This window comes from Humulus lupulus, chromosome 8, assembly GCF_963169125.1.
Source record: "Humulus lupulus chromosome 8, drHumLupu1.1, whole genome shotgun sequence".
Classification (NCBI taxonomy): Eukaryota; Viridiplantae; Streptophyta; class Magnoliopsida; order Rosales; family Cannabaceae; genus Humulus; species Humulus lupulus.
The window spans coordinates 58,206,479-58,229,362 of record NC_084800.1 but is presented as its reverse complement, the minus strand read 5'-3'; the positions used below and the strand labels follow the sequence as shown (position 1 = coordinate 58,229,362).

Here is a 22,884-nt window from a genome sequence, read left to right as displayed (position 1 = left end):
CTCAATTATGAAGCAAGTTTCTTACCTTGTTTCCATTTTCCAGATGTTGCCGCAGACAAAAAGTTCTTCTGCAGCTGGATCTTTGCCTCTGAGAAAAAGAAAACCTGACATTCCAATAGTCCTCCTGAGAAATCTCCAATTCCTAAAAGTATTCTTCATGAATCCTTAACTGTTGAAGTTCTTTAAGGCAAGGGTACGATCAGGCAGCTGTACTTGGGAATCAATTTCTCTTTTATTCAGTACCATTTAAAATGGATTTTGAGTTGGAAACACCAAAGATCTTTAACATACTCTCCATTCTACTCTTCTAAGTCTTCATCTTACTCTCCAAATTTCAAAACCTATGTTTATTCTAACAACCAATAGCTCAAACAACCGAATACATGTACCCACTTATAAGATCATGGCTCCTTTACTCATTACTAAAAAAATTTTGAGTTGAAATACCATGGATCTTAAAATTTTCTCCATTTTACTGTCTTCTTATTCTCTCGTCAAATAAACTTTCCCCATACTGTCTAAATCTCCATACCTTTGTTCTAACATGGTTAATAACCAAATAATTGAAACGATTATTCGCTCCAAAATAATAGTGCCATAAACAGCCACTAGAGTTCAAAATTAGTACTAAAAAAGTGTCACTAATTCACTCTCTCGAATGGGCATATAACAGTGCCCCCATTGAATAGTTGTGGGAATATTAACCCACTTATAAGATTATCTTATAAGATCATCACGAGTTACTCTACCCATTATCAAAAAACTAACTTTGGGTAGAACTCTTGAAACTTAACACTCTCCATTCTGTTGTCTCCAAGGAGGTTGATCTAAGAAAATGAACTATTAACGCGTAAAGAAACAAAGATCCATAGAAGAATATCATTACAACTAAATCTCCTAGTGATATCCTCCTACAGGGTTCATTAGCTATTGGATTAACCATCCAATGGCCAATAAACACATCTCTTTGCTCGTTCATTGACTTCTTCAGTGTGTGCTTCACCCATAAATTGGCCATCAAAATACACATATGGCCTTTTTGATGAAGTTCTATAAGTACTGAAAAGACCTGTTGTTGTTCTATTGTCGTTTTCTTCACGATCAACAACAAATGGATCTGCAAATTTCACATAATACTCATTTGATACATCTGGTGAGTACATTGGCCAAGATAGATGGCGATTCATTTCGTCATCGCAATGTGCCTACAATTAAGAGTTATAAACACCTCCCACAATTAATAGGAATACTTAGATATTGGAAAATGTAGAAAAGAACAATGCTATTCCTTATCAATGGACTTACAACAAATGCTACTTGATTATCAAAATCTGAAGAGCTTTGGCCACTTAATTCACCATCTGTTCCCGATGGAGCTTGTATCTTGTAGTCAAGCAGAGAACTTAACATCTGCTTGCTGGAATCTGGTGAGTATATTTGTGAGACTAGTTGACAACTCGCATCGTCATCACATTGTACCTGCAATAATAAATTAGAACAAGCAAATGTTTAAGTTTGGCTTCAACTCCCATGAATTGTACAAATAACTTAACATTGTAAAATGTACATAGAGCGTTGTTTTTTCTTACTGAAGAACTGACAACAGCAGATGCTAGTGGATTTTCAAGATCAGATGTGGATATTCCACTTAGTTCACCATATGCTCCAGATGGAACATGCATGTCATTGTCAGAAATAAAACTCAACGTCTTCCCTTTGAAGCTGGAATCTGGGGAGAATAATTGACTACTTGCTTCATCGGGACAATGTAGCTGCAATTATAAATTTATAATAAGCAGATATTCAAGCTTGGATTAACTTATCATGATTTATATGAATAAAATGATATTTCAAAAAATGTAGAAAGAGCATTGTTTTTTCTTACCAATGGACTTATAACAGCATGTGCTAATTGATTTTCAATATCAGAAGATGTTTGGCCACTTATTGCACCATTTTCTCCAGATGGAACTAGCTTCTCATTGCCGAGCATGTGAGCAAAATCAGAAAAGATTTGGCCACTTAATTCACCATCTATTCCAGATGGAGCTTGTATCGCATTGTCAAGCAGAGAACTCAACATCTTCTCGCTGAAATCTGGTGAGTATATTTGCGAAGATAGTTGACAACTCACCTCATCATCACATTGTACCTGCAATCATAAATTATAACAAACATGCTTAAGCTTGGTTGCACCTCACATGGTTGATACGAATGAATAAACATTGTAGAATGTAGACAGAGCATTTCTTTTTCTTACCAATGGACTAATATCAGTAGATGCTGATGGATTTTCAAGAACAAGATCAGAAGTGGTTTTTCCACTTACTTCACCATTTTCTCCAGATGCAACTTGCATCTCGTAGTCGAGCATCAAACTCAATGTGTGCTCTATGAAGCTGGATCCTGGTAAGAGCATTGGCGAGAATTGCTGATGATTCACTTCATCGTGACCATGTACCTACAATTATGCATTATAAATTAGCAGATGCTCAGGTTTGAATTCATAGCTCACGTATGGTGATTTAAATGAATAGCTTGATCTAGAAAAATGTAGAATAGGAAATTGCTATATTTACCAGTGGAGTTACAGCAGATGCTACTGGATTTTCAAGATCAGGAGTGATATTGTCGCCACTAGTTTCACCTTCCTTGCAGCATGGAGCATTGGCTTTCCGCCCTTTCTTCTTCGAGTGAGAAATAACATGAGCAGACTTTTGCTTATTAGCCTTCCTGCCTTTGTTATCAGTTTTCAACCTCAAGCAGCAAATGACATTGGTGTACTTCTGCATTTATGAAGAAAGAAAAGGTATTATTTTCAAGGGGTAGACCATTGCATTGCCAATCTTACAACTTCTAGAATAGCTAGTTCTCAGTGAGCATATAAAAAGGAACATAGCTCGTGCATTAGAACCGAATCGAGTCAGATCATCTTAATTTCTTGTTTTAAGAAACAAAAAAAAAATTTGCACATTACTAGAGAGAACAAGAAAAGAACGACCATCTCTTTGTGCCCAAAATCCAAGGGTTTTTTTTAAAGGATTTTGATATTAAAAGATGTTGCTTTCGCTTTTCATCATCCTTCAAAACTATTATTTTTGCACAATTTGTTTTCTCTTAGACGATTTTTTTTTTAATTATAGAAAACCATTTAAAAAAAAATCTCCAAACATTCCAATCATTTTAAAAATCGAAAGATTTGATGTTTAACGTAAAGATTTCATATTTAGAGTGTCAAAAACTAGTTGTTTGGGTAAGTTAAGAATATGACCAAAATCAGTATTTTCAAGTATAGATAAATTGAGTTAAAAGTATAAATACCAATCTGTAGCTTAGGTCTGTGATTTTGCGAGATAAAAAATTGCAAGCCATGGAAAAACAATATTGGTCTCGATTAATTCAATCCATCGACTGAAACCTGATCATCTTAATTGGGTACAGTTGAGAACGATTTAATGTAATTAGACCGAATTTTGTATTTTACTCTGAATACTTTATAAAAATGAAAATGAAAATTTCAGAAGGATTTAGACAATTAAGGTAAATAAAAATGCGAAAAGAGATTAAACCTGATGAAGGTGATTATTGTGGACAGGAATAGAATACTCCTGCATAGTCCAATCGGTCTTACCACCTTTGTAGAAAGTAAGATATGCCTTCTCTCCTACGCTACCTATTTTCTTTCTCTTTCCGGTTATTTTCCAGGACCCTGTCTCAGTCTTCCTTCCTTTCCTATCGGAGCTCGAGGTCCTGTAAAACGACCGAGACGAGAACCACCACTCATTATTATTCGACTTCAATTTCGATTTAGCTGAAAATGTCATCCAAACACACACAAAATTAATATATACATATGCATATTAAAGAAAAACAGAGCAAACACAGTAGATACACACATACCAGGTAATTCCCAAGGGTCAAAATCCAATATATCGACCTCAGCAATGTAAGGATCGACCTCGGAATCCATTCCCAGAAGCTTCAGCCTCAAATAGTAATCGATCACCTCCTGGTCCGTGGGACTGAACGTCAATCCTACAGGCACAACTGATGGGTTGCTACTCATTTTTGTTTTTTTTTTTTGTGTGAGAGAGATAGAGAGAGACTTGAGGATAAGGTAAACAAACTGAGGCGGGAAAAAAAGCTTCCTGGGTACTAAATAATGAGAAAACGACTCCTGATGAGGCCTGGGAATCCCAGAGCTGAGGATTTTGGGTTTCGCTCTCTGTGCGGCGTTTTTTTTTCTCCGTGTGAGCACAAATAGCAATGAGAGCTGGAGTGGGGTGGAGTGAGTAGGGAAGTGAATGGTGTTTTTACAACACCATCAGTTGACTATGTTACTGTAAAGTCTTCTCCTTACCTTACCTTAACTTGCCAGAGAAGTTGTCTTGTACTCAGCTACTGAAATTTTGACACATCATTTCTGGAACTCAAGGATGCCACATCGGATGAGTGGGACCTACCATCTATGTCTAGTCTTTTACAAAGCTAAAACGCTGCAATACGCATGACAGAAGTTATAGCTTAAAAATTAGATAAGCTATGTTTGCCTAATGCTTATTTAATACCCTAGTACTCTATGTTTGCCTAATAGGCATTGTTACCTTTTGTTTTCAATAATGTTTATATAATACTTTATATTTTAAAATTATACATATGTAATACTCTAGATTTAGATTTGATAGATAAAATTTTATCAATATAATCAAACTGTCATCAGTTATATATAATTAACAGCAGTTTTATTAAATTAGTAAAATTTTATTAATTAAATTTGAGTTTAAGGTACCAAATATGTACGATTTTAAAATACAGGGTACCATATAAGCATTATTGAAAACAGAGAGTTCCAAAATGATACTTTGCAAAAACACAGGGTACCAAATGGTTACCTACCCTAAAAATTAAAGGGAAATTTACAAAAATGCACTAAAAGTTAAAAAAAATCTGAAAAATACGGTACATTACAAAAATACGGAATTTTTGGATAAAAACACTGAATGGCAAAATTGTAAATACAGAGTGGCAAAATCATAAATAAAAGCTGTAAAATACAATTTCTTGTGATCAACGTTTACAAACTAGTAAATATATGTTACGAACTTATAAATATCTGTTACGTGTTTGTAAATAATATTTACAAAATCAGTTATAGAATTGTAGATTTTTTTTTTTTTTTTTTAGATAAAACTTACAAACAAATTCGTAACTAAATTTTTTATTTTTGTAACAATAATTTACAAATCTAGTTTTACAACTAAGAAAGATATTTTTGTAACTAATATTTACGAAAATATTTTATAGTTAAGAAATCATAAACAAAATATACATAAAATTATTATACTTTTTCATATTGTTACAATATTGTACCAAAAAATTACATGAACCATCATATTTATGATATAGAACTTAAAAATATAAATTTAAGATATTCATTATTTATAAAACACTTTATTGAATATAGTGGTGAAATACAATATTTTTCTTTAAACAAGTTTTACATTTTTGTGACAACAATTTACAAAACTAATTTCACAACTAAAAATTTTATTTTTGTAACTCACATTTACATAAATATTTACAAATTTATTTAACATGATTATTACAAATATTTACAAAACTAATTTTTTAACTTTAAATATATTTTTGTAACAAAACTTGAAACTTTGATTAGATTATAATTTTGGTTTAACATGGAGTGTTGAGACTTGACTAGCTATGATTTAAAAAATATATATAATATTTTTATAAAGAATAATAATATTGTGATTATCTTTAACTATATATTGTAACATATAGTTATTAATGTTAATTTTAATTAACAGTATATTGTAATTTGTATAAATATTTTTTTTTTGAGTAATTGTATAAATATTAATAAATATATTTATTTTAAATAAAATAAATTACTCTATTTTATTTTATTTTATTGAAGGTAGTAATTATAATTATTATTACTTTTATTATTATATTATTTGATATGCTAATTCTTATTAAAAATTAAAACAAAAAAGTAAAACAAAGGGTTAATATATATATACACGGGTGGTAATGTAACACCCTCACTTATTTTAGTTAAAATCATATTTGAGGTGTTACGTTTTAAAACTATATCATAATTTATTTCTGCAAAAGTCTGGACATTTTTTTTTTTAACTTGAAAACTTATTTCACATTATTTACATTAAACATAAAGTGGGTCTCAAACATATTATACATAAGTATTAGATAACCCAATTTGTTTTCAAAACATAACTTCACACTTTATTACAAACATCTCACTGATAACTGAAATAAGTGAGGGTGTTACAAGTTGGTATCAGAGCGCTATGGTTAAAATGTTCTTGTAGACCGTTCATATGTACACATTGAGGAAAGGATAATGCTCAGTTCATCTGTAAGTTTTATGTGTGCATTTATTATGTGCTGGTTGCATGCATCATGTACTTTATTGGCTAAATGACATAAGTTATGAACATTTTGTCTTAAAAGATATATAATAACACAGATGGATCATGAACATGGAATGGGGGCTACTAAAGGCTCTTGCAGCAATAAATATGAACAAGAAATGGCTCAACTTCGAGCGGTAGTGAATAGACAGGCTGAACAAATTGAGAAGTTATTAGCAGAACAACGACAAAGGCAAGCACCAACACCACCTACTGAAACTCCAACACCTCCACAAGCTCCACCTGTAGTGCACCCCATGGAACCACTATATGAACGGTTCCGAAAACAACGCCCCCCAGTATTTGAAGGTAGCACTGACCCACTTGACGCACAAGACTGGAAGAGTTCTTTAGAAGACATCTTTGAGTTCATGCAACTAAGTGACAGGGAAAAAGTTTCTTGTGCTGCACATACACTTAAAAAGGATGCTAAGATCTGGTGGGAAGTGGTTAAGCAGACTAGAGAAGTGAATCAGATGACTTGGGCAGAATTTGAATTGGTCTTCAACGAAAAGTTTTATAATGAAGTTGTGTTGACTGCTAAAGTAAGTGAGTTCACTAGATTGCAATAGGGGAATCTTTCAATGGCTTAGTACGCCAGGACATTTGACCGGTTAGCCAAGTTTGCACCAGACTTGGTTAACACTGAAACTAGTAGAGTGAATCGCTTCCTGGAGGGTCTACAACCAGAATTGGCTAGAGATGTAGATATGGGACGTACAGGGCCTCTTTCTTATGCTCAGGCTGTGGAGAAAGCTTTGAGAGCTGAACACAGAGAAGAAAAGATAACAAAAGCTAAAGCTGCTACTAGCATGCCTCGTAGAGACACTCCATTCAACAAAGAACAAAGCCGCTTTCACAATGACAACAAAAGAGGGGCCCAGAATTTCCAATTTAGACAAGGACAGAATAAGAAATTTAAAGGAGGTCAGCAAAACAGGCAATCTGGATTCCAACAAATGCCACAATGTCAAACTTGTGGAAAGAATCATTTCGGGGAGTGCAGGCTTCTAACTAAGAGCTGCTTCAAATGTGGCAAGGGGGATCATTTTATCAAAGATTGTCCATTGATGAAGAACCAACAAATGAAGGATGAACCTCAAAGGACAAATGCTAGGGTGTTCACGATTACTCAAGCTGATGCTGATACCAACAACTCTGTTGTGTCAGGTGATATTTTTGCATCTGGTATTCTCACTCATGCATTAATAGATTCAGGTGCCACGCATTCATTTGCATCATTGACATATGTAAAAAGGTTGGGTAGATCATGTGAAAAATTGTCAGAAGTTTTTAGTACAATGTTACCATCTGGAGAGATTTTGTATTCTACTCATTGGTTGAGGGGGGTTCCTATTTGCATTGATGGTAGGGAATTATATGCTGATCTAATAATGTTAGAGATGCACGATTATGAGGTGATTTTGGGTATGGATTGGCTTTCAAAGTATAATTCCACTATTGATTGTAGAAGGAAAACAGTGTTATTTAAGCCTTCGGAGGAAGATGAGTTTATGTTTACTGGAGCGACATCAAAAAGTTGCAGTCCATTAATTTCTGCTATGAAGGCCAGGCGACTGTTGGAAAGTGGATGTGTGGGTTATCTCGCCAGTGTGGTTGACACGTATAAGGAGCAAAAGTTAAAACCGGAAGATGTACCGGTAGTTAGAGATTTCTTAGAAGTGTTTCCAGAAGATTTACCGGGATTGCCTCCAGACAGAGAAATTGAATTTGTGATCGAGCTACTTCCTGGTACAGCCCCTGTGTCCAAGGCACCTTATAGAATGGCACCAGCAGAACTAAAGGAATTAAAGATACAGTTGCAAGAACTCCTAGATTACAAGTTTATTAGGCCTAGTTTTTCACCATGGGGAGCTCCGGTGCTATTTGTGAAGAAAAAGGATGGGACAATGCGAATGTGTATTGATTATAGAGAATTGAACAAGTTGACAGTCAAGAATAAGTATCCACTTCCTAGAATTGATGATCTTTTTGATCAATTACAAGGAAGAAGAGTGTTTTCAAAGATTGATTTGAGATCTGGGTATCATCAATTAAAGATTAGAGAAGAGGATGTACCAAAGACCGCATTTCGAACTCGGTATGGACATTATGAGTTCCTTGTGATGCCATTTGGATTAACTAATGCTCCAGCTGCATTCATGGACTTGATGAACAGGGTGTTTAAGGACTACCTTGATAAGTTTGTAATAGTGTTTATTGATGATATCTTGGTGTATTCTCGATCCCAAGAAGAACATGAGGAACATTTGAGGTTGACGTTGGAGAAATTAAAAGAAAAACAACTCTATGCCAAATTTAAGAAATGTGAATTTTGGCTAGAGAATGTGGCATTTTTGGGCCATATAGTCTCAAAAGATGGTATTGCGGTGGATCCATCAAAGATTGAAGCTGTTAGTAAGTGGAATAGACCAACAAATGTTTCAGAAGTAAGGAGTTTTCTGGGATTAGCAGGCTATTACCGAAGATTTGTTGAAGGATTTTCCAAGATAGCAATGCCATTGACACAACTCACGAGAAAGAATCATAAGTTTGAATGGACTGAAGCTTGTGAGAAAAGTTTTCAAGATTTGAAGCAAAGATTGGTTTCTGCTCCAGTACTTACTATTCCATCTGGATCAGGAGGACTTGTGATTTATAGTGACGCTTCAAAGCAAGGTTTAGGGTGTGTGTTGATACAGAATGGCAAAGTCATAGCTTATGCTTCTATACAATTGAAGGACTATGAACAGAAGTATCCAACACATGATCTGGAGTTGGCAGCAGTTGTTTTTGCACTAAAGATTTGGAGACATTATCTGTATGGTGAGAAGTGCGAAATATATACCGATCATAAAAGTCTCAAGTATTTCTTCACTCATAAGGAATTAAATATGAGACAAAGGAGATGGTTGGAGCTAGTGAAGGATTATGACTGTCAAATACTTTATCATCCTGGAAAAGCAAATGTAGTTGCAGACGCACTGAGTAGAAAGTCTCATGGTAATGTGTCTGTACGCCCTAGTTTTCCCACGGGCTGTTTAGCTGGACGAGCCTCGGACTAATCAGGTTTAGTCCGAGGCTCCCGCAGGCCGGAGGTTCTATTTTCAGGACGGACCCTTGTTAGTTCGAGGGGTTCCAGTTTCCAGCTCGCATTTGTTGCCCAGGAGCTGAGAGTGACATCCGAAGGCCACGGATGGGAGAAACTCGGGTTACAAACTGCTCAAGTCACGAGCTTCTCAGGAAGCTCTGACCCTATGGGAAGTCAACACGCAAGATAAACGTGCATATTCCTGCCGTCACGTGCCCGATATCCCCCCGACTTCTCGGACACGCAGCAGGAACGTGCGTATTCAGACACCCACGGACGGGTTGGGCCGTGCGGCCCATTATCTCCTTCCATGCTGATTAGACCACACTTGTGTGTCAGGTTTAGGAATTAATCATGAATGTCACAGATTTGATATGACAAATGGTAAGGTCACGGGATGACCTCCCTACCAACTTCCAGGTGCCTTCTCCCATAAATAGGGAGACCCTGGGAGTTGATAGGGGTTGGAAAAAATAGTCTTTGGAGAACTATATACTTTGTAAACCAAATACCCAGAGAAGATGAATAATATTGACTAGTGGAGTAGAGGGATTTTAACCTTCGAACCACTTAAAAACGTGTCTTGAGTCACCTAGTTCTTGCCCAAAGATTTCATATCTGTGACGGTTCTATCTTTAGTACTAATCTCTTTCTCTTCTTCTCTTAATTATCTGTTGCCGAAGAACCGCGTCAACAGTTTGGTGCTTTCATTGAGAGCAAGTTCGATTAGTACTACCACAAACATCCAACTATGGTGACCACTCGATCCAGGCATGGCAACGAGACAGAGCAGCATGATGGGCAGGAGGCCCACCAGGTTGCCCTCCCTGATGAGCAAGATCCTGAAGTCCAGCAGAGGCCAGGGAAGCAGCCGGCGGGCCAAGACGACACTGGTAGTTCAGCGCCCCGGCCGCCTAATCCGAATCCATGTTATTACATTGCGGTGGAGATGGAGAATGCTCAGTTGAGGAGCCAGTTAGCAGCAGTTGGTCAGCAAATCCAGGATATTCTGAGCCGACTACCCCCTCTCACAACCAACGGTAACGTTGAAGAGAGGCAAGGCGAGGCTCCTAAGTCTCGCCGGAGTAATCGGTCCAGGCATAGCCGTTCGGGTAGACTTCTTGCAGCCAACTCCATCCCTTCATCACACCATCATGAGGCAAACCTCAGGGAAATGCCTCGGACCGGACAGCAGCAGTACAGCCGTTCGGTTAGGACGTCAACCCCTAGTTCTCAGCCTTCCTCGAGGACGCCCAGAAGAGATCGAGGAAATTCCCGGAGAAGGGCCGAGGAGAGCCAGAGACGTCAGCCCGTCCCCGAAGGACATCCAGCTCCTCGTCCAGCTCGCCCAGCGCGGGACCAGCAAGCTGGCAGGGCCGAGAGGCCCCCACCAAATTTAGTCTGTCCGGACGGCACTAGGATCGCCTCTCCGGTCAGGCATCCTCCTTCTCCCATCAGATATCCGTCTCCTCAGCCCGTCCGAGACATCCCGACCTACGGGAATAGCAGGAGGGGCCCGCCGTCAGCTGGACCCTCCTGGCGCGGCAGGGTGCCGGAGGAAGGATCAGGTCATGGCCGCCAAAGACGCACCCCGAGTCTGTCTAGCAGGAGTCACTGGACCGGTAGTGGACGGAGTGATCTCTCGGGAGGAGACCTGCGCCAGCGACTAAGTTCGACACAAAGTCACCGTACTACCCAAGGAGGTGACCTTCGAGATCGCCTCAATTCTCACAGAGAGGATCGAGCTGGGGATGGTAGCCAGGGCCGTTCAGTGGGGGTCCGATCCGAAGTACGTAACGGTGGAAATGTCCCAAATAACCTATCTCCAGATAGGAGGGGCAACAACCCGCCTAATATGTACAACGGGTCCGGAGCTGTTGAACAGCCCCGGAATAACCCAGGATCTCAGGACAAAACCCTAGAGCGCCTAACCCAGATGGAGGAGCTGATGAAGAAGCTCCTATCGGAAAAAGAAAAAGACGAATATGATTCAGGGGATGAGATGGAACTCTTCGCCCCCAATATAGCAGCGACGGCATACCCTTCTAGCTTTCGTATGCCCCACTTGTCGAAGTTCAACGGGGATGGAGACCCGTCTGACCACTTAGGGATGTTCAACACCCTAATGATGGCCCATAACATCGGACCGGAGCTTCGTTGCTTGATCTTTCCTTCCACCCTAACTGGACCTGCCAGGCAGTGGTTCAAGCAGGATAAAAGGCAGTCAATCAGCTCCTGGAAGACCTTTTCGGCTGACTTCAAGAGGGCATTCCGCGCCTCTCAGGCCGCCCGAGTCCAGGCCGACTCCCTAGCTAATGTGAGATAGCAACCTGGTGAGACGCTGAAAGCCTACTTGAGCAGATTTGCAAATGTCGCTGCTCGAGCCAGAGACGCTGACGATAGCTCCAAACTCATGGCCATGAGGACCGGGATCCTAGTCGGCGGAGACCTGTGGAAGGATATTCAAAGGAGGGGGGTCAGTTCGGTTAGTGAATTCCTTAACAGAGCCCAAGAGTGGATAAACTTGGAAGAAGCTGAAGCTTCAGCCGCAGGGACCAGCCAGGTCCCCGAGAAGCCCGCTGGGACGGGAACAGAGATCGTAGTGGCGATTCTCGACGTTGCGCAGAATAACCAGCCCGGTGGTGGCAAAAGAAAAGGAAATGGTGAAAATAGCCAGCACGGTCAAAAGAAGAATAAGTCTGTGGATAAATTCAAGCCCGTGTTTACAACATATACCGAGCTCACCCAGACCAGGGAAAATATTTTCCTGGCCAACGCTACTCGAGTCCCCTGGAAGAGGCCGGAGCCATTGAAACACCCTAAGGGAAAGAGAGACGCTTCCAAATTCTGCCGTTTTCATAACGACGTCGGGCACAACACCGACGACTGCAGGCACCTCAAAGATGAAATCGAGACTCTCATCCGAGCAGGTCCATTGTCGCAATACTCGTGGAACAGGGTCCCGACGAGTCGACCCGCTCCGGAGGTCCCAGCCAGTCAGCCCGGACCTCGGGTAGATCAGGACGTCCTTCCCCCCGTGGTCGAGGGAGAGATCTCCACCATCTCTGGAGGACCACACATGGCTGGCACGAGTAGAGGTGCCCAGAAGAGGTATGTGAATGAATTAAAGGCCCACAACGGAGCGGAGTTCGCCCCGGATGTGCGTCAATCAAAATAGCAAAGATTAGAGAAACAACCGATAACTTTCAAGGAGGAAGACGCAGGCCATGTCCAATTCCCTCATAACGATCCCTTGGTCGTAACAGTCCAGCTCGCCAACCGGAAAGTAAGGAGAGTATTGGTGGACAATGGGAGCTCGGTGAACCTCCTGTTCCGATCCACCTTAGAAAAAATGGGTCTGACTGTTGCCGAGCTTAAGGCAACCTCGATGATGCTGTATGGTTTTTCAGAAGAAGGATCAGCAGCGATAGGGACAATCGAACTGGTGATCACCCTAGGAGAGGAGTCCCGGAAAGTGTCCAAACTACTCGAATTCGTGGTCATTGACTGCTCCGCTGCCTACAATGCCATTTTGGGCCGACCTACACTCATAGCCTTCGAGGCTATCACTTCCATCCGGCACCTCGCCATGAAGTTCCCCACTTCAACAGGGGTCTGTACTATCAAGGGCGATCAGCTCGCTGCCAGGGAATGCTACAGCATTTCCATGAAGGGAAAATCTAAACCTGGGCAGGTGACGATGGCCATTCAGGATGAAGAGGAATCTCAGGGACCAAAGGCAGCTCCTGAGATTGAAAAACCTCAGATTTCCGAAGATGAAAAGACCGCCCTAAGTGAGGATATTGATCCCCGTGTAGGCGAGGACAGGTCCAAGCTACAAGCTATTGAGGAGCTCGAGGAGGTGAGCATCGATAAACAAAACCCGTCACGGACGGTTAAGCTCGGAAAGAACCTCTGCGATAAAAGAAAGGCGGAGCTGACTGCGTTTCTTCAAGAGAACCTTGACGTATTCGCATGGTCGCATGAGGACATGATAGGAATCAGCCCGAGCGTCATCATGCACACGCTCCACCTAGATAAAAGCGTCCCTGCCAAGTCTCAAAAGCATAGACGTTTAGGGACAACCCGAGCCGAAGCCCTTGAAGAAGAAGTGGCCCGGCTCAAAAAGTGTGGCTTTATCCGCGAAGCCAAATTTCCCATTTGGGTTGCCAATCCTGTGTTAGTTCCAAAGCCCAACGGGAAGTGGCGTACCTGTATTGACTTCTTCGACTTGAATAAAGCCTGCCCTAAGGATTGCTTTCCATTGCCGAGGATCGATCAATTGGTGGATGCCACGGCAGGGCACGAGCTCATGTCCTTCATGGACGCGTACTCGGGCTACAATCAGATCGCGATGAATCCAGCAGACCAGGAACATACCAGCTTCATGACCCCGACTAATGTCTATTGCTATAAGGTCATGTCGTTCGGTCTGAAGAATGCCGGAGCTACCTACCAAAGGCTAGTTAACAGAATGTTCGCGGACCAGATCAGGAAAAGCATGGAAGTGTACGTCGATGATATGCTCGTCAAGTCAAAGACTGCCAGCAACCACGTCGCCGACCTGGAAGAATGCTTTGACATACTGCGAGAATATGGCATGAGGCTCAATCCTCAGAAGTGCACTTTCGGTGTCGCATCGGGGAAATTCTTGGGTTTCATAGTCAATACCCGAGGAATCGAGGCAAACCCCGACAAGATCAGGTCACTGCTCGAGCTTCCTTCCCCCAGGTTGCGGAAAGATGTCCAAGGCCTCACAGGAAGAGTGGCAGCACTGAACCGGTTCATTTCCAAATCGACCGATAAGTGTTTGCCCTTTTACAACCTGCTCCGGGGAAATAAGAAGTTCGAATGGACAGTAGAGTGCGAAAGCGCATTCCTCGATCTGAAGGCGCATCTGGCTGAACCGCCTGTGCTATCAAAGCCCAAGGTAGGAGAACCTCTTTTCCTCTACATGGCCGTCATTGAGGACACAGCTAGTGTTGTGCTTGTGCGAGAAGAGGACCAGGCTCAGAAACCGGTATATTACATCAGCAAGAGACTCCTCGGAGCGGAATCAAGGTACCCAATGATGGAAAAACTGGCGTTCTGCCTAATCACGGCCTCGCGAAAACTCAGGCCGTACTTCCAGTCCCACTCTGTACACGTCATGACCGATCAGCCTTTAAGGCAGGTTTTGCAAATGCCTGAAGCATCGGGACGCTTGCTAAAGTGGGCGGTCGAACTCAGTCAGTTCGAGATTTTCTATACTCCCCGAACTACCATAAAAAGTCAGGCCTTGGCCGACTTCGTGGCTGAATGTGCAGGATTCCAGGAGATTCCATCAGAAGACTCACCTCAGGTCGCCCCCTCACGCTCATCGTGGAAGATCTTCGTTGATGGCTCATCTAACGAGAACGGCTCCGAGGCCGGAATCATTCTGATATCCCCAGAGGGTCATAGATTCCACTCGGCGCTAAGGTTCGGGTTCAAGGCGTCTAACAACGAGGCAGAGTACGAGGCCTTGTTGGCTGGACTTAGGATAGCTAGTGAGCTAAAGGCGAGCTCTGTCCAATGCTTCAGCGATTCCCAGCTCGTGGTGAACCAGGTTCTAGGCGAATATCAGGCGCGGGGGCCCAAGATGGCCGCCTATTTGGCAAAAGTAAAGTCCGAACTGTCTGCGTTTGTTCGAGGATCAATCGAACAGATACCTCGGGAGCAGAACGCCAACGCAGATGCTCTCGCCAAGCTCGCCACCTCGGGCGAGACGGAAACTCTAGGGTTGGTGCCAGTTGAGTTCTTGGAGAAACCTAGCATAGACGGGGATCGGGCAGAAATTGAAATGATTGACATCAGGCCGACCTGGATGACTCCCATTCTTGAGTATCTCATCGAGGGCAAGTTACCCGAAGGGCACAACGACGCACGGCGAGTCCTTTATCAAGCTCCGAGATACACGCTAGTCGAAGGGATGCTGTACCGACGTGGGTATTCCCTACCTCTCCTCCGATGCGTTCTTCCAAGTGAAGCGAAGGCCATCCTGCAAGAAGTTCATGAAGGATTCTGCGGAGACCACACTGGGGGGCAAAGCCTGGCCTTGAAGGTTCTCCGGCAAGGTTATTACTGGCCGACTCTGTCCAAAGACTCGATCTCATATGTAAAAAGGTGCGACAAGTGTCAGCGATTCGCTGCGGTTGCCCGAGCTCCTCCGGTCGAGCTAAAAATGATTTCGTCTCCCTGGCCATTTGCCGTTTGGGGGATAGATCTGGTAGGCGCCCTGCCTACCGGAAAGGGCGGGGTCCGTTACGCTGTAGTAGCCATTGACTACTTCACCAAGTGGGCTGAAGCAGAGCCGTTGGCGACAATAACATCGAAAAAGGTGCTAGACTTCGTGGTTAAAAGCATCATATGTCGATTTGGCCTACCTAAAAAGATCGTCTCCGACAATGGCACTCAATTTGACAGTGATCTGTTCACCGAATTTTGCGAAAGGCACGGGATTGTGAAAAGCTTCTCGTCCGTGGCCTATCCCCAGGCGAACGGCCAGGTCGAGGCTGTCAATAAAACTCTGAAGGCGAGCCTCAAGAAGAGGCTAGATGAGGCAAAGGGGGTCTGGCCAGAACAGCTCCCCCAAGTCCTGTGGGCATATAGGACCTCACATCGGACTCCCACGGGTCACACTCCTTTCTCCCTAACCTTTGGGAGTGAAGCAGTCCTCCCCGTGGAGGTTAAAGTTCTGTCACATAGGGTCCAGTCCTATGACCAAGACAGGAACCACGAGCTCCTATGCCATTCCCTAGACATAGTAGATGAAAGGCGAGAAGATTCACAACTCCAGCTCGCCCATTATCAACAGAAGATCACTCGTTACTTCAACACTAAGGTCAAAAGACGTGCCTTTAGCATTGGTGATTTGGTCTTAAGGAGAGTTTTCCTGGCCGGGAAAGATCCCAAAGATGGGGTTTTGGGACCAAGCTGGGAAGGACCATACCAGGTCATCGAAGTCATCAAAGAGGGAACTTATAAGTTAAAGCTCGACTTGGTGGAGGGGCGGTCCCGCGGACTTGGAATGCTATCCACCTAAAGAAATACTATCAATGATCCACTTGTAAGGCCTAGAAGGTCACCTTCCATGTATAAATAAAAATCAAATGTTTCTCTTTATTTGCAAGTGTGATTTTAAAGTAACCACGAAAGACCCTTTCCCAGTTACTTGGGGGGCATATGGTACCTGGATATAAACAGGTCTCCTTAACGACTTAGATGTTAATTTTTATCCATGGATAAGAGTTATCACAAACTAAGCCTTATCCTGGTCTTAACCAGGTCATAAAACTTAGAAGTTAACTAAAATTTATTGACCGCGGTTCTTCTTTAAAGAGCCCGGGATATGGATAAAAGTTAACACGAACTAAGTTTTCAAAATAAGTTCCTGGTTTTAACCGGGTCATAAAACTTAGAAGTTAACTAAAATTTATTGACCGCGGTTCTTCTTTAAAGAGCCCGGGATATGGATAAAAGTTGACACGAACTAAGTTTTCAAAATAAGTTCCTGGTTTTAACCGGGTCATAAAACTTAGAAGTTAACTAAAATTTATTGACCGCGGTTCTTCTTTAAAGAGCCCGGGATATGGATAAAAGTTGACGCGAACTAAGTTTTCAAAATAAGTTCCTGGTTTTAACCGGGTCATAAAACTTGGAAGTCAACAAAAATTTATTGACCGCGGTTCTTCTTTAAAGAGCCCGGGATATGGATAAAAGTTGACGCGAACTAAGTTTTCAAAATAAGTTCCTGGTTTTAACCAGGTCATAAAACTTAGAAGTTAACTAAAAATTTATAGATCGTGGCTCTTCTTTAAAAGCCCGGGATATAAATAACGGTTAACCCGAACTAAGTTCATAAAAACAAAGGGATGAATTGTAGCCAAATGCATAAAAATATATATGTTAAAATTGCTGAGCAAATTGTCTCGAGGTGGAAACACCTCATAAAAAAAAAAATCAATAGAAAGTAAGAGAGTTCAAAATACTTAAAAGAGAAGTATCCTAAGCCCCATCAGTTGGCCCTTTGGAGGTCGCGGTCTCGTCCTGCTCCGCCGCGACAGAGGCCTCTCCAGTCTCCGAGGGAGGTACCTCTTTATTTAGGCGGGCTTGGAGCTTCGGTAGCAAGAATGCCCAGAGGTCCGGCGGCATGAAAGAGAAGTCCGCGTCCGGATTGTGGGACCAGTAGTGATAGAACAGGTCTTGTAAGGACTGCTCCGAAACGGCCCGCTCGGCTTCCATGGCGGCCTGGGCCTCGGTCTTGGCTACCTCGAGATCTGTCCGCGATGCGGCCAGGGAGTTTTTAAGCTCTCGGTTCTCGGAGCGGATCTTCTCTAGCTCGGCTTTAGAGGCCGCCAGCGCGTCTCTCGCCTCCTGAGCCTCCTGGAGGGCGGTCTGGCGCTCAGCTTCCAAACCCTCGAGCTGGACCTTGGTCCTAGCAATGCCTCTGTATGCGGCAGCAATGCCCTGCAAGAAAGGAAGGATAAATTAACTAACTGAAAAAAAAAAAGGCGGCGTGTGAATGTTAAAGCTCTAAAAGAATGGGGCAGTTTACCGTTAGGGTCATGTCCATCGAAGACTCCATAACTCGGACCGGGCTCGTTGTTTCGATGGCCCGGAGCTCCCTCTCCCTGAGATTGTAGAAATGGCTGACGGCATAGCTAGCCGACTCATACACCGTACCCCGGAATGCTTCGGGCATCTTCTCCAGAGCCTGGGGATCGATCGGGATACGCACATCCGGGGCTGCCGCGGCCAGATTCCCGATCTCTATTACCCCGTCCTGGGCGGCTAATGGAGATCGTTGGGGTGGCGGAGGCATGGGCCCTGTCCTGGCAACAGGAAGGATCGCCCCCGCCACCTGGGATGGCGGGGCTTTCTCCTTCTCCTTAGCTGGGGATTTGGTGGAGGTCCCAGCCGAGCTCTTGGACTCGCGGAGCCTTTTTAACCTCGGCCCCGCTGGGGGGTTCCCACCGAAGACCACGCCCCGCAGACTACCTCCGGGCTGAGACATCTCTTCTGCTAAAGAACAAAAAACATGGTTATTACAAGGTAGCAATCATGCAGAAATAGAGAAAAGGTTTAAAGGCAATGAGTAAGCGAATACTAAGGGAGCCCTACCCCCCGAGCTGGAAGAGTCTAAGACGATTTTCTCATGAACTGACGCAGGTTCTAGGTCCGGTTCCGACTCGGGGCTGGACTCTTCTACATACTGCCTAATCCCCGGGGCATAAATGCCCCTCTAGAGCGCCGGCCACGTGCGTAAGTTGGTCCCATACTCCTCAAAAAGGATCGACCTAAAAGCTAGGGTGTTATCTACTACTACGGTACCCCTAGGCCGACTCTCTTGGTTGTCCAGCACGAGCTGGTCAACACAATGGAGCAAGAGCGTGTCCAGGTCCGGATTCCTCGGGTGACGATGGACGAGCTACCTAGGATTGAACCTAACCAGCCGGGGGTCTGCAGTGGCCCTATCTACATTCTTAAATAAGTAAGGATTACCTTGGCCGGAGGGACCCGCGGCTGCTCCAGATCGGACCCTCTCCTCGCCCATACCCTGGGCGACCTCCAAGGTCCTCTTCCTGTTCATCATGAGAGGAACTTCGTCACCCTCCTCCTCGCCTTCGTCGTCGGCAATCCCCTCCGCGATGATCGGTTTGTTGTCGCGGGCTGGGGGAGGCCCCCGAGGCCTCTTCAAATTCAAAGTCTGATTTGGGAAAATCAGCTTGCAGAATACCATCGTCTCGTCCGTCACGAGCACGCGGTAGTCTTTCTCACTGGGAGGCAAGTTCGCCAGTGTGTCGTATTGACCCCCGAGGGTCACAGACTTTTCGGTCCTCGCGTAGATGGCTGCAAGGATGGTTGAAGTCAGAAGTGGAATAAGGGAAGAGCTAAAATAAGATAACCTTTAAAAGGCGGGCTAGATCAAGGATCACTTACGAGGACGGTTGAAGTAGTGATGATCGCAGTTGCGGAACCCAGTTGACATAAAAAACTGGTCCTTGAAGTCGTTCGGATGGCTCGGCAGCTCGATGACCGCTGTTGTATTAGGGAAGCGGGTTAAGTAATAGAACCCGTCGCCTCGCCCCCGCTGGTCCGGGCTGGCTTTGAGGCAAAAGAAATATAGAATATCAGCAAGAGTGGGGACCTCCCACTCATGCTTTTGAAACAAATACCTCAACCCCGCCAACAGACGGTACGAGTTGGGGGGGGAGCTGAAATGGGGCCAACCCCACATAATTCAGGAAGTCGGCAAAGTACTGGTCCAGGGGGAGGAAGGCCCCTGCCTTGAAGTGTTCACCGCTCCAGGCCGCGAACGATTCATCGAGCGGCGTGCAGCTCCGCTCACCCTCTGCGGCAGGTCGGGCAATCATTGAGGCTTTCCCCAAGGGAATGTTGTGGGTGATGAAGAGTTTGGTGATCTTGGCCTGCTCGGTTATCTTCGAGACGATTCTCTCCGCCTCGAAAAATGCGTCAGGGGCCACCTCGGCCTGTTTCTCCACTGCCGGGCCAAAGTGGGGAATCAGCGAGCTGGTCATCACCGCCTTTCCTTTATCTTGTTGAGAGGCCGAGCTTCCCACGTTCTTCTGGGGCAGGTTCTTCTTCGGGGCCATCTGGTCGCCTATCGAACAAAAGAAAACACTTTAGAAAAGGCGACCCAAGCAGAAGGCTGAGGCAAATGTTAATTGCACGAGCTGGGGTAAGCCCAGCCCGCGGAGAGTGGAACCACGCGGTTCAATGAACACGCGCCTAGGCCCTCAAAAGATCCCAGATTACTCGGAATTCGTGTGTCAGGGGGCTCAGAGTAAAAATTTGCCTTGGGGGGAAAGTTTCAACAGGCAAAACGTGCAAAACCGCTTTTGAGGCGTATTCCCTAAGCTACCTGGTTTTGCACCCAAAATTCCTAAAGGTCCTACCCAGAAATTGTCCCTGAAGAAGCACCATGAACCCATACTCTAAGACGATGTCCCATGGCAGGCGTGCCCTAACCTAAGAAGGGCTGTTACCCTCTGTATTCACGCAACTCAGAAAACCCCTGCATGTGGCTACAGTAATATTTTTTACCTAAGCTACAGTGGCATGCTTTCAAAGTGAACAGGGTCAGAAGAACTTACAGTATGTGGCTGGATGGTGAGCGAGATTGCTGCGCTGGTAGGAGCTTCGTTGGTACAGTGACCTCCAAGGCTTTGAAGAAACTCGTACGCTTAAGCTTCGTGAACGGAGAAGATGAGAACAGCAGAGATGAGGGTTTCGTTCTTTGGAAGGTCAGAGAAAGAAGAAGGAAATTTGGGAATTTTTTGAATGATAAGGTGGCTCGTGCGTGGGATGACCACCCCCTTTTATACAAGGGAAGGATCGCGTGTAAAAGGCTCTTGGGAGACCCTCCACTCGAAATGTGAAACGACGGCTGGACAGTAGGCTAGGCCATTTAATGCGGTTCTCGTAGAGTGTACCGTCGCCACCCACGGCATTCCACGTATCAGACGCCTGCGAAAAGAATGGAATGCGAAGGGTTGTGGGGGAAGTCTAAAAGCCCCTACTGTGGTCTCCTGTATATGACGTCATAGACCACGAGCAGGAGCTTGGGGGGCAGATGTATGCCCTGGTTTTCCCACGGGCTGTTTAGCTGGACGAACCTCGGACTAATCAGGTTTAGTCCGAGGCTCCCGCAGGCCGGAGGTTCTATTTCCAGGACGGACCCTTGTCAGCTCGAGGGGTTCCGGTTTCCAACTCGCATTTGTTGCCCAGGAGCTGAGAGTGACATCCGAAGGCCACGGACGGGAGAAGCTCGGGTTACGAACTGCTCAGGTCACGAGCTTCTCAGGAAGCTCCGACCCTATGGGAAGTCAACACGCAAGATAAACGTGCATATTCCTGCCGTCACGTGCCCGATATCCCCCTGACTTCTCGGACACGCAGCAGGAACGTGCGTATTCAGACACCCACGGACGGGTTGGGCCGTGCGGCCCATTATCTCCTTCCATGCTGATTAGACCACACTTGTGTGTCAGGTTTAGGAATTAATCATGAATGTCACAGATTTGATATGACAAATGGTAAGGTCACGGGATGACCTCCCTACCAACTTCCAGGTGCCTTCTCCTATAAATAGGGAGACCCTGGGAGTTGATAGAGGTTGGAAAAAATAGTCTTTGGAGAACTATATACTTTGTAAACCAAATACCCAGAGAAGATGAATAATATTGACTAGTGGAGTAGAGGGATTTTAACCTTCGAACCACTTAAAAACGTGTCTTGAGTCACCTAGTTCTTGCCCAAAGATTTCATATCTGTGACGGTTCTATCTTTAGTACTAATCTCTTTCTCTTCTTCTCTTAATTATCTGTTGCCGAAGAACCGCGTCAACAGTGTCATTTTTGAGGAAATTGACAAGACCACTTCAGGAGGACATGTGCAGAGCGGAGATTGAGGTAATCACAGGAAGATTATCAGTGATGACTATTCAGTCTACCTTGTTAGAGAGAATCAAACAAGGTCAATGTGAGGACCCTTACTTGGTGGAACAAAAAGGTGAATTGGAAAGTGGGAAGGTCAATGAGTTTAGTGTGTCGTGTAATGGGATGCTAAAGTTCAAGGAAAGAGTTTGTGTCCCTAATAATGAGGAGTTGAAGAGAGAAATCCTTACCGAAGCTCACAATACCTTGTATTCAGTGCATCCGGGGACGACCAAGATGTTTAATGACTTGAAAAGACACTATTGGTGGCCCAACATGAGAAAGGATGTGGTCGAGTTTGTAGCCAAGTGTTTAACCTGTCAACAAGTGAAAGCTGAACATCGAAAACCTGCTGGTTTACTACAACCAATACGGATACCAGAGTGGAAATGGGAAGAGATTACTATGGATTTTGTTGTTGGATTGCCAAAGACTTCTAAACAACATGATGCTATCTGGGTTATAGTAGACCGATATACCAAATCAGCACACTTTCTTCCGGTACGCATGACTTATACTATGGATCAGTGGGCTGAATTATATGTTCAAGAGATTGTTAGACTTCATGGAGTGCCAGTATCTATAATTTCAGACCGGGATGCTCGATTTACTTCATTGTTTTGGGAAAGCTTGCAGAGAGCATTGGGCACAAAATTGAAGTTTACTACGGCATATCACCCCCAATCTGATGGACAATTTGAAAGGACCATTCAAACTCTTGAAGATATGCTTCGAGCTTGTGTCCTAGTTTTTTAAGGATCATGGGAGAAGTATTTGTGTCTGATAGAGTTTTCTTATAACAATAGCTTTCATGCAACGATTGGTGTAGCACCGTATGAAATGTTATATGGTAGAAAATGCAGAT

At 43.9% G+C, this 22,884-nt stretch overlaps 2 protein-coding genes across 2 annotated transcripts in view; one reads left to right on the top strand and one right to left on the bottom strand.

Moving 5' to 3' along the window:
- The window catches only part of LOC133797393 (protein SOMBRERO-like), a 28,262-nt gene that overhangs the window by 810 nt on the left and 4,568 nt on the right, over positions 1-22,884 (bottom strand). The window contains exons 2-9 of the mRNA XM_062235278.1: positions 3,901-4,496; positions 3,570-3,811; positions 2,580-2,786; positions 2,261-2,461; positions 1,886-2,152; positions 1,590-1,772; positions 1,306-1,479; positions 26-1,205 (exon numbers count right to left, since the gene is read on the bottom strand). Of these exons, the coding sequence (XP_062091262.1) occupies positions 936-1,205; positions 1,306-1,479; positions 1,590-1,772; positions 1,886-2,152; positions 2,261-2,461; positions 2,580-2,786; positions 3,570-3,811; positions 3,901-4,066 (1,710 nt within the window). The 5' untranslated portion in view covers positions 4,067-4,496 and the 3' untranslated portion in view covers positions 26-935. The remainder of the gene's footprint in view (positions 1-25; positions 1,206-1,305; positions 1,480-1,589; positions 1,773-1,885; positions 2,153-2,260; positions 2,462-2,579; positions 2,787-3,569; positions 3,812-3,900; positions 4,497-22,884) is intronic.
- LOC133795448 (uncharacterized) lies at positions 6,509-22,775 on the top strand. Its single transcript, XM_062232900.1, has 5 exons — positions 6,509-6,997; positions 7,046-7,870; positions 8,021-8,113; positions 8,273-9,204; positions 21,920-22,775. The coding sequence occupies exons 1-5, from the start codon at positions 6,509-6,511 to the stop codon at positions 22,773-22,775; spliced, it is 3,195 nt and encodes a 1,064-aa protein (XP_062088884.1).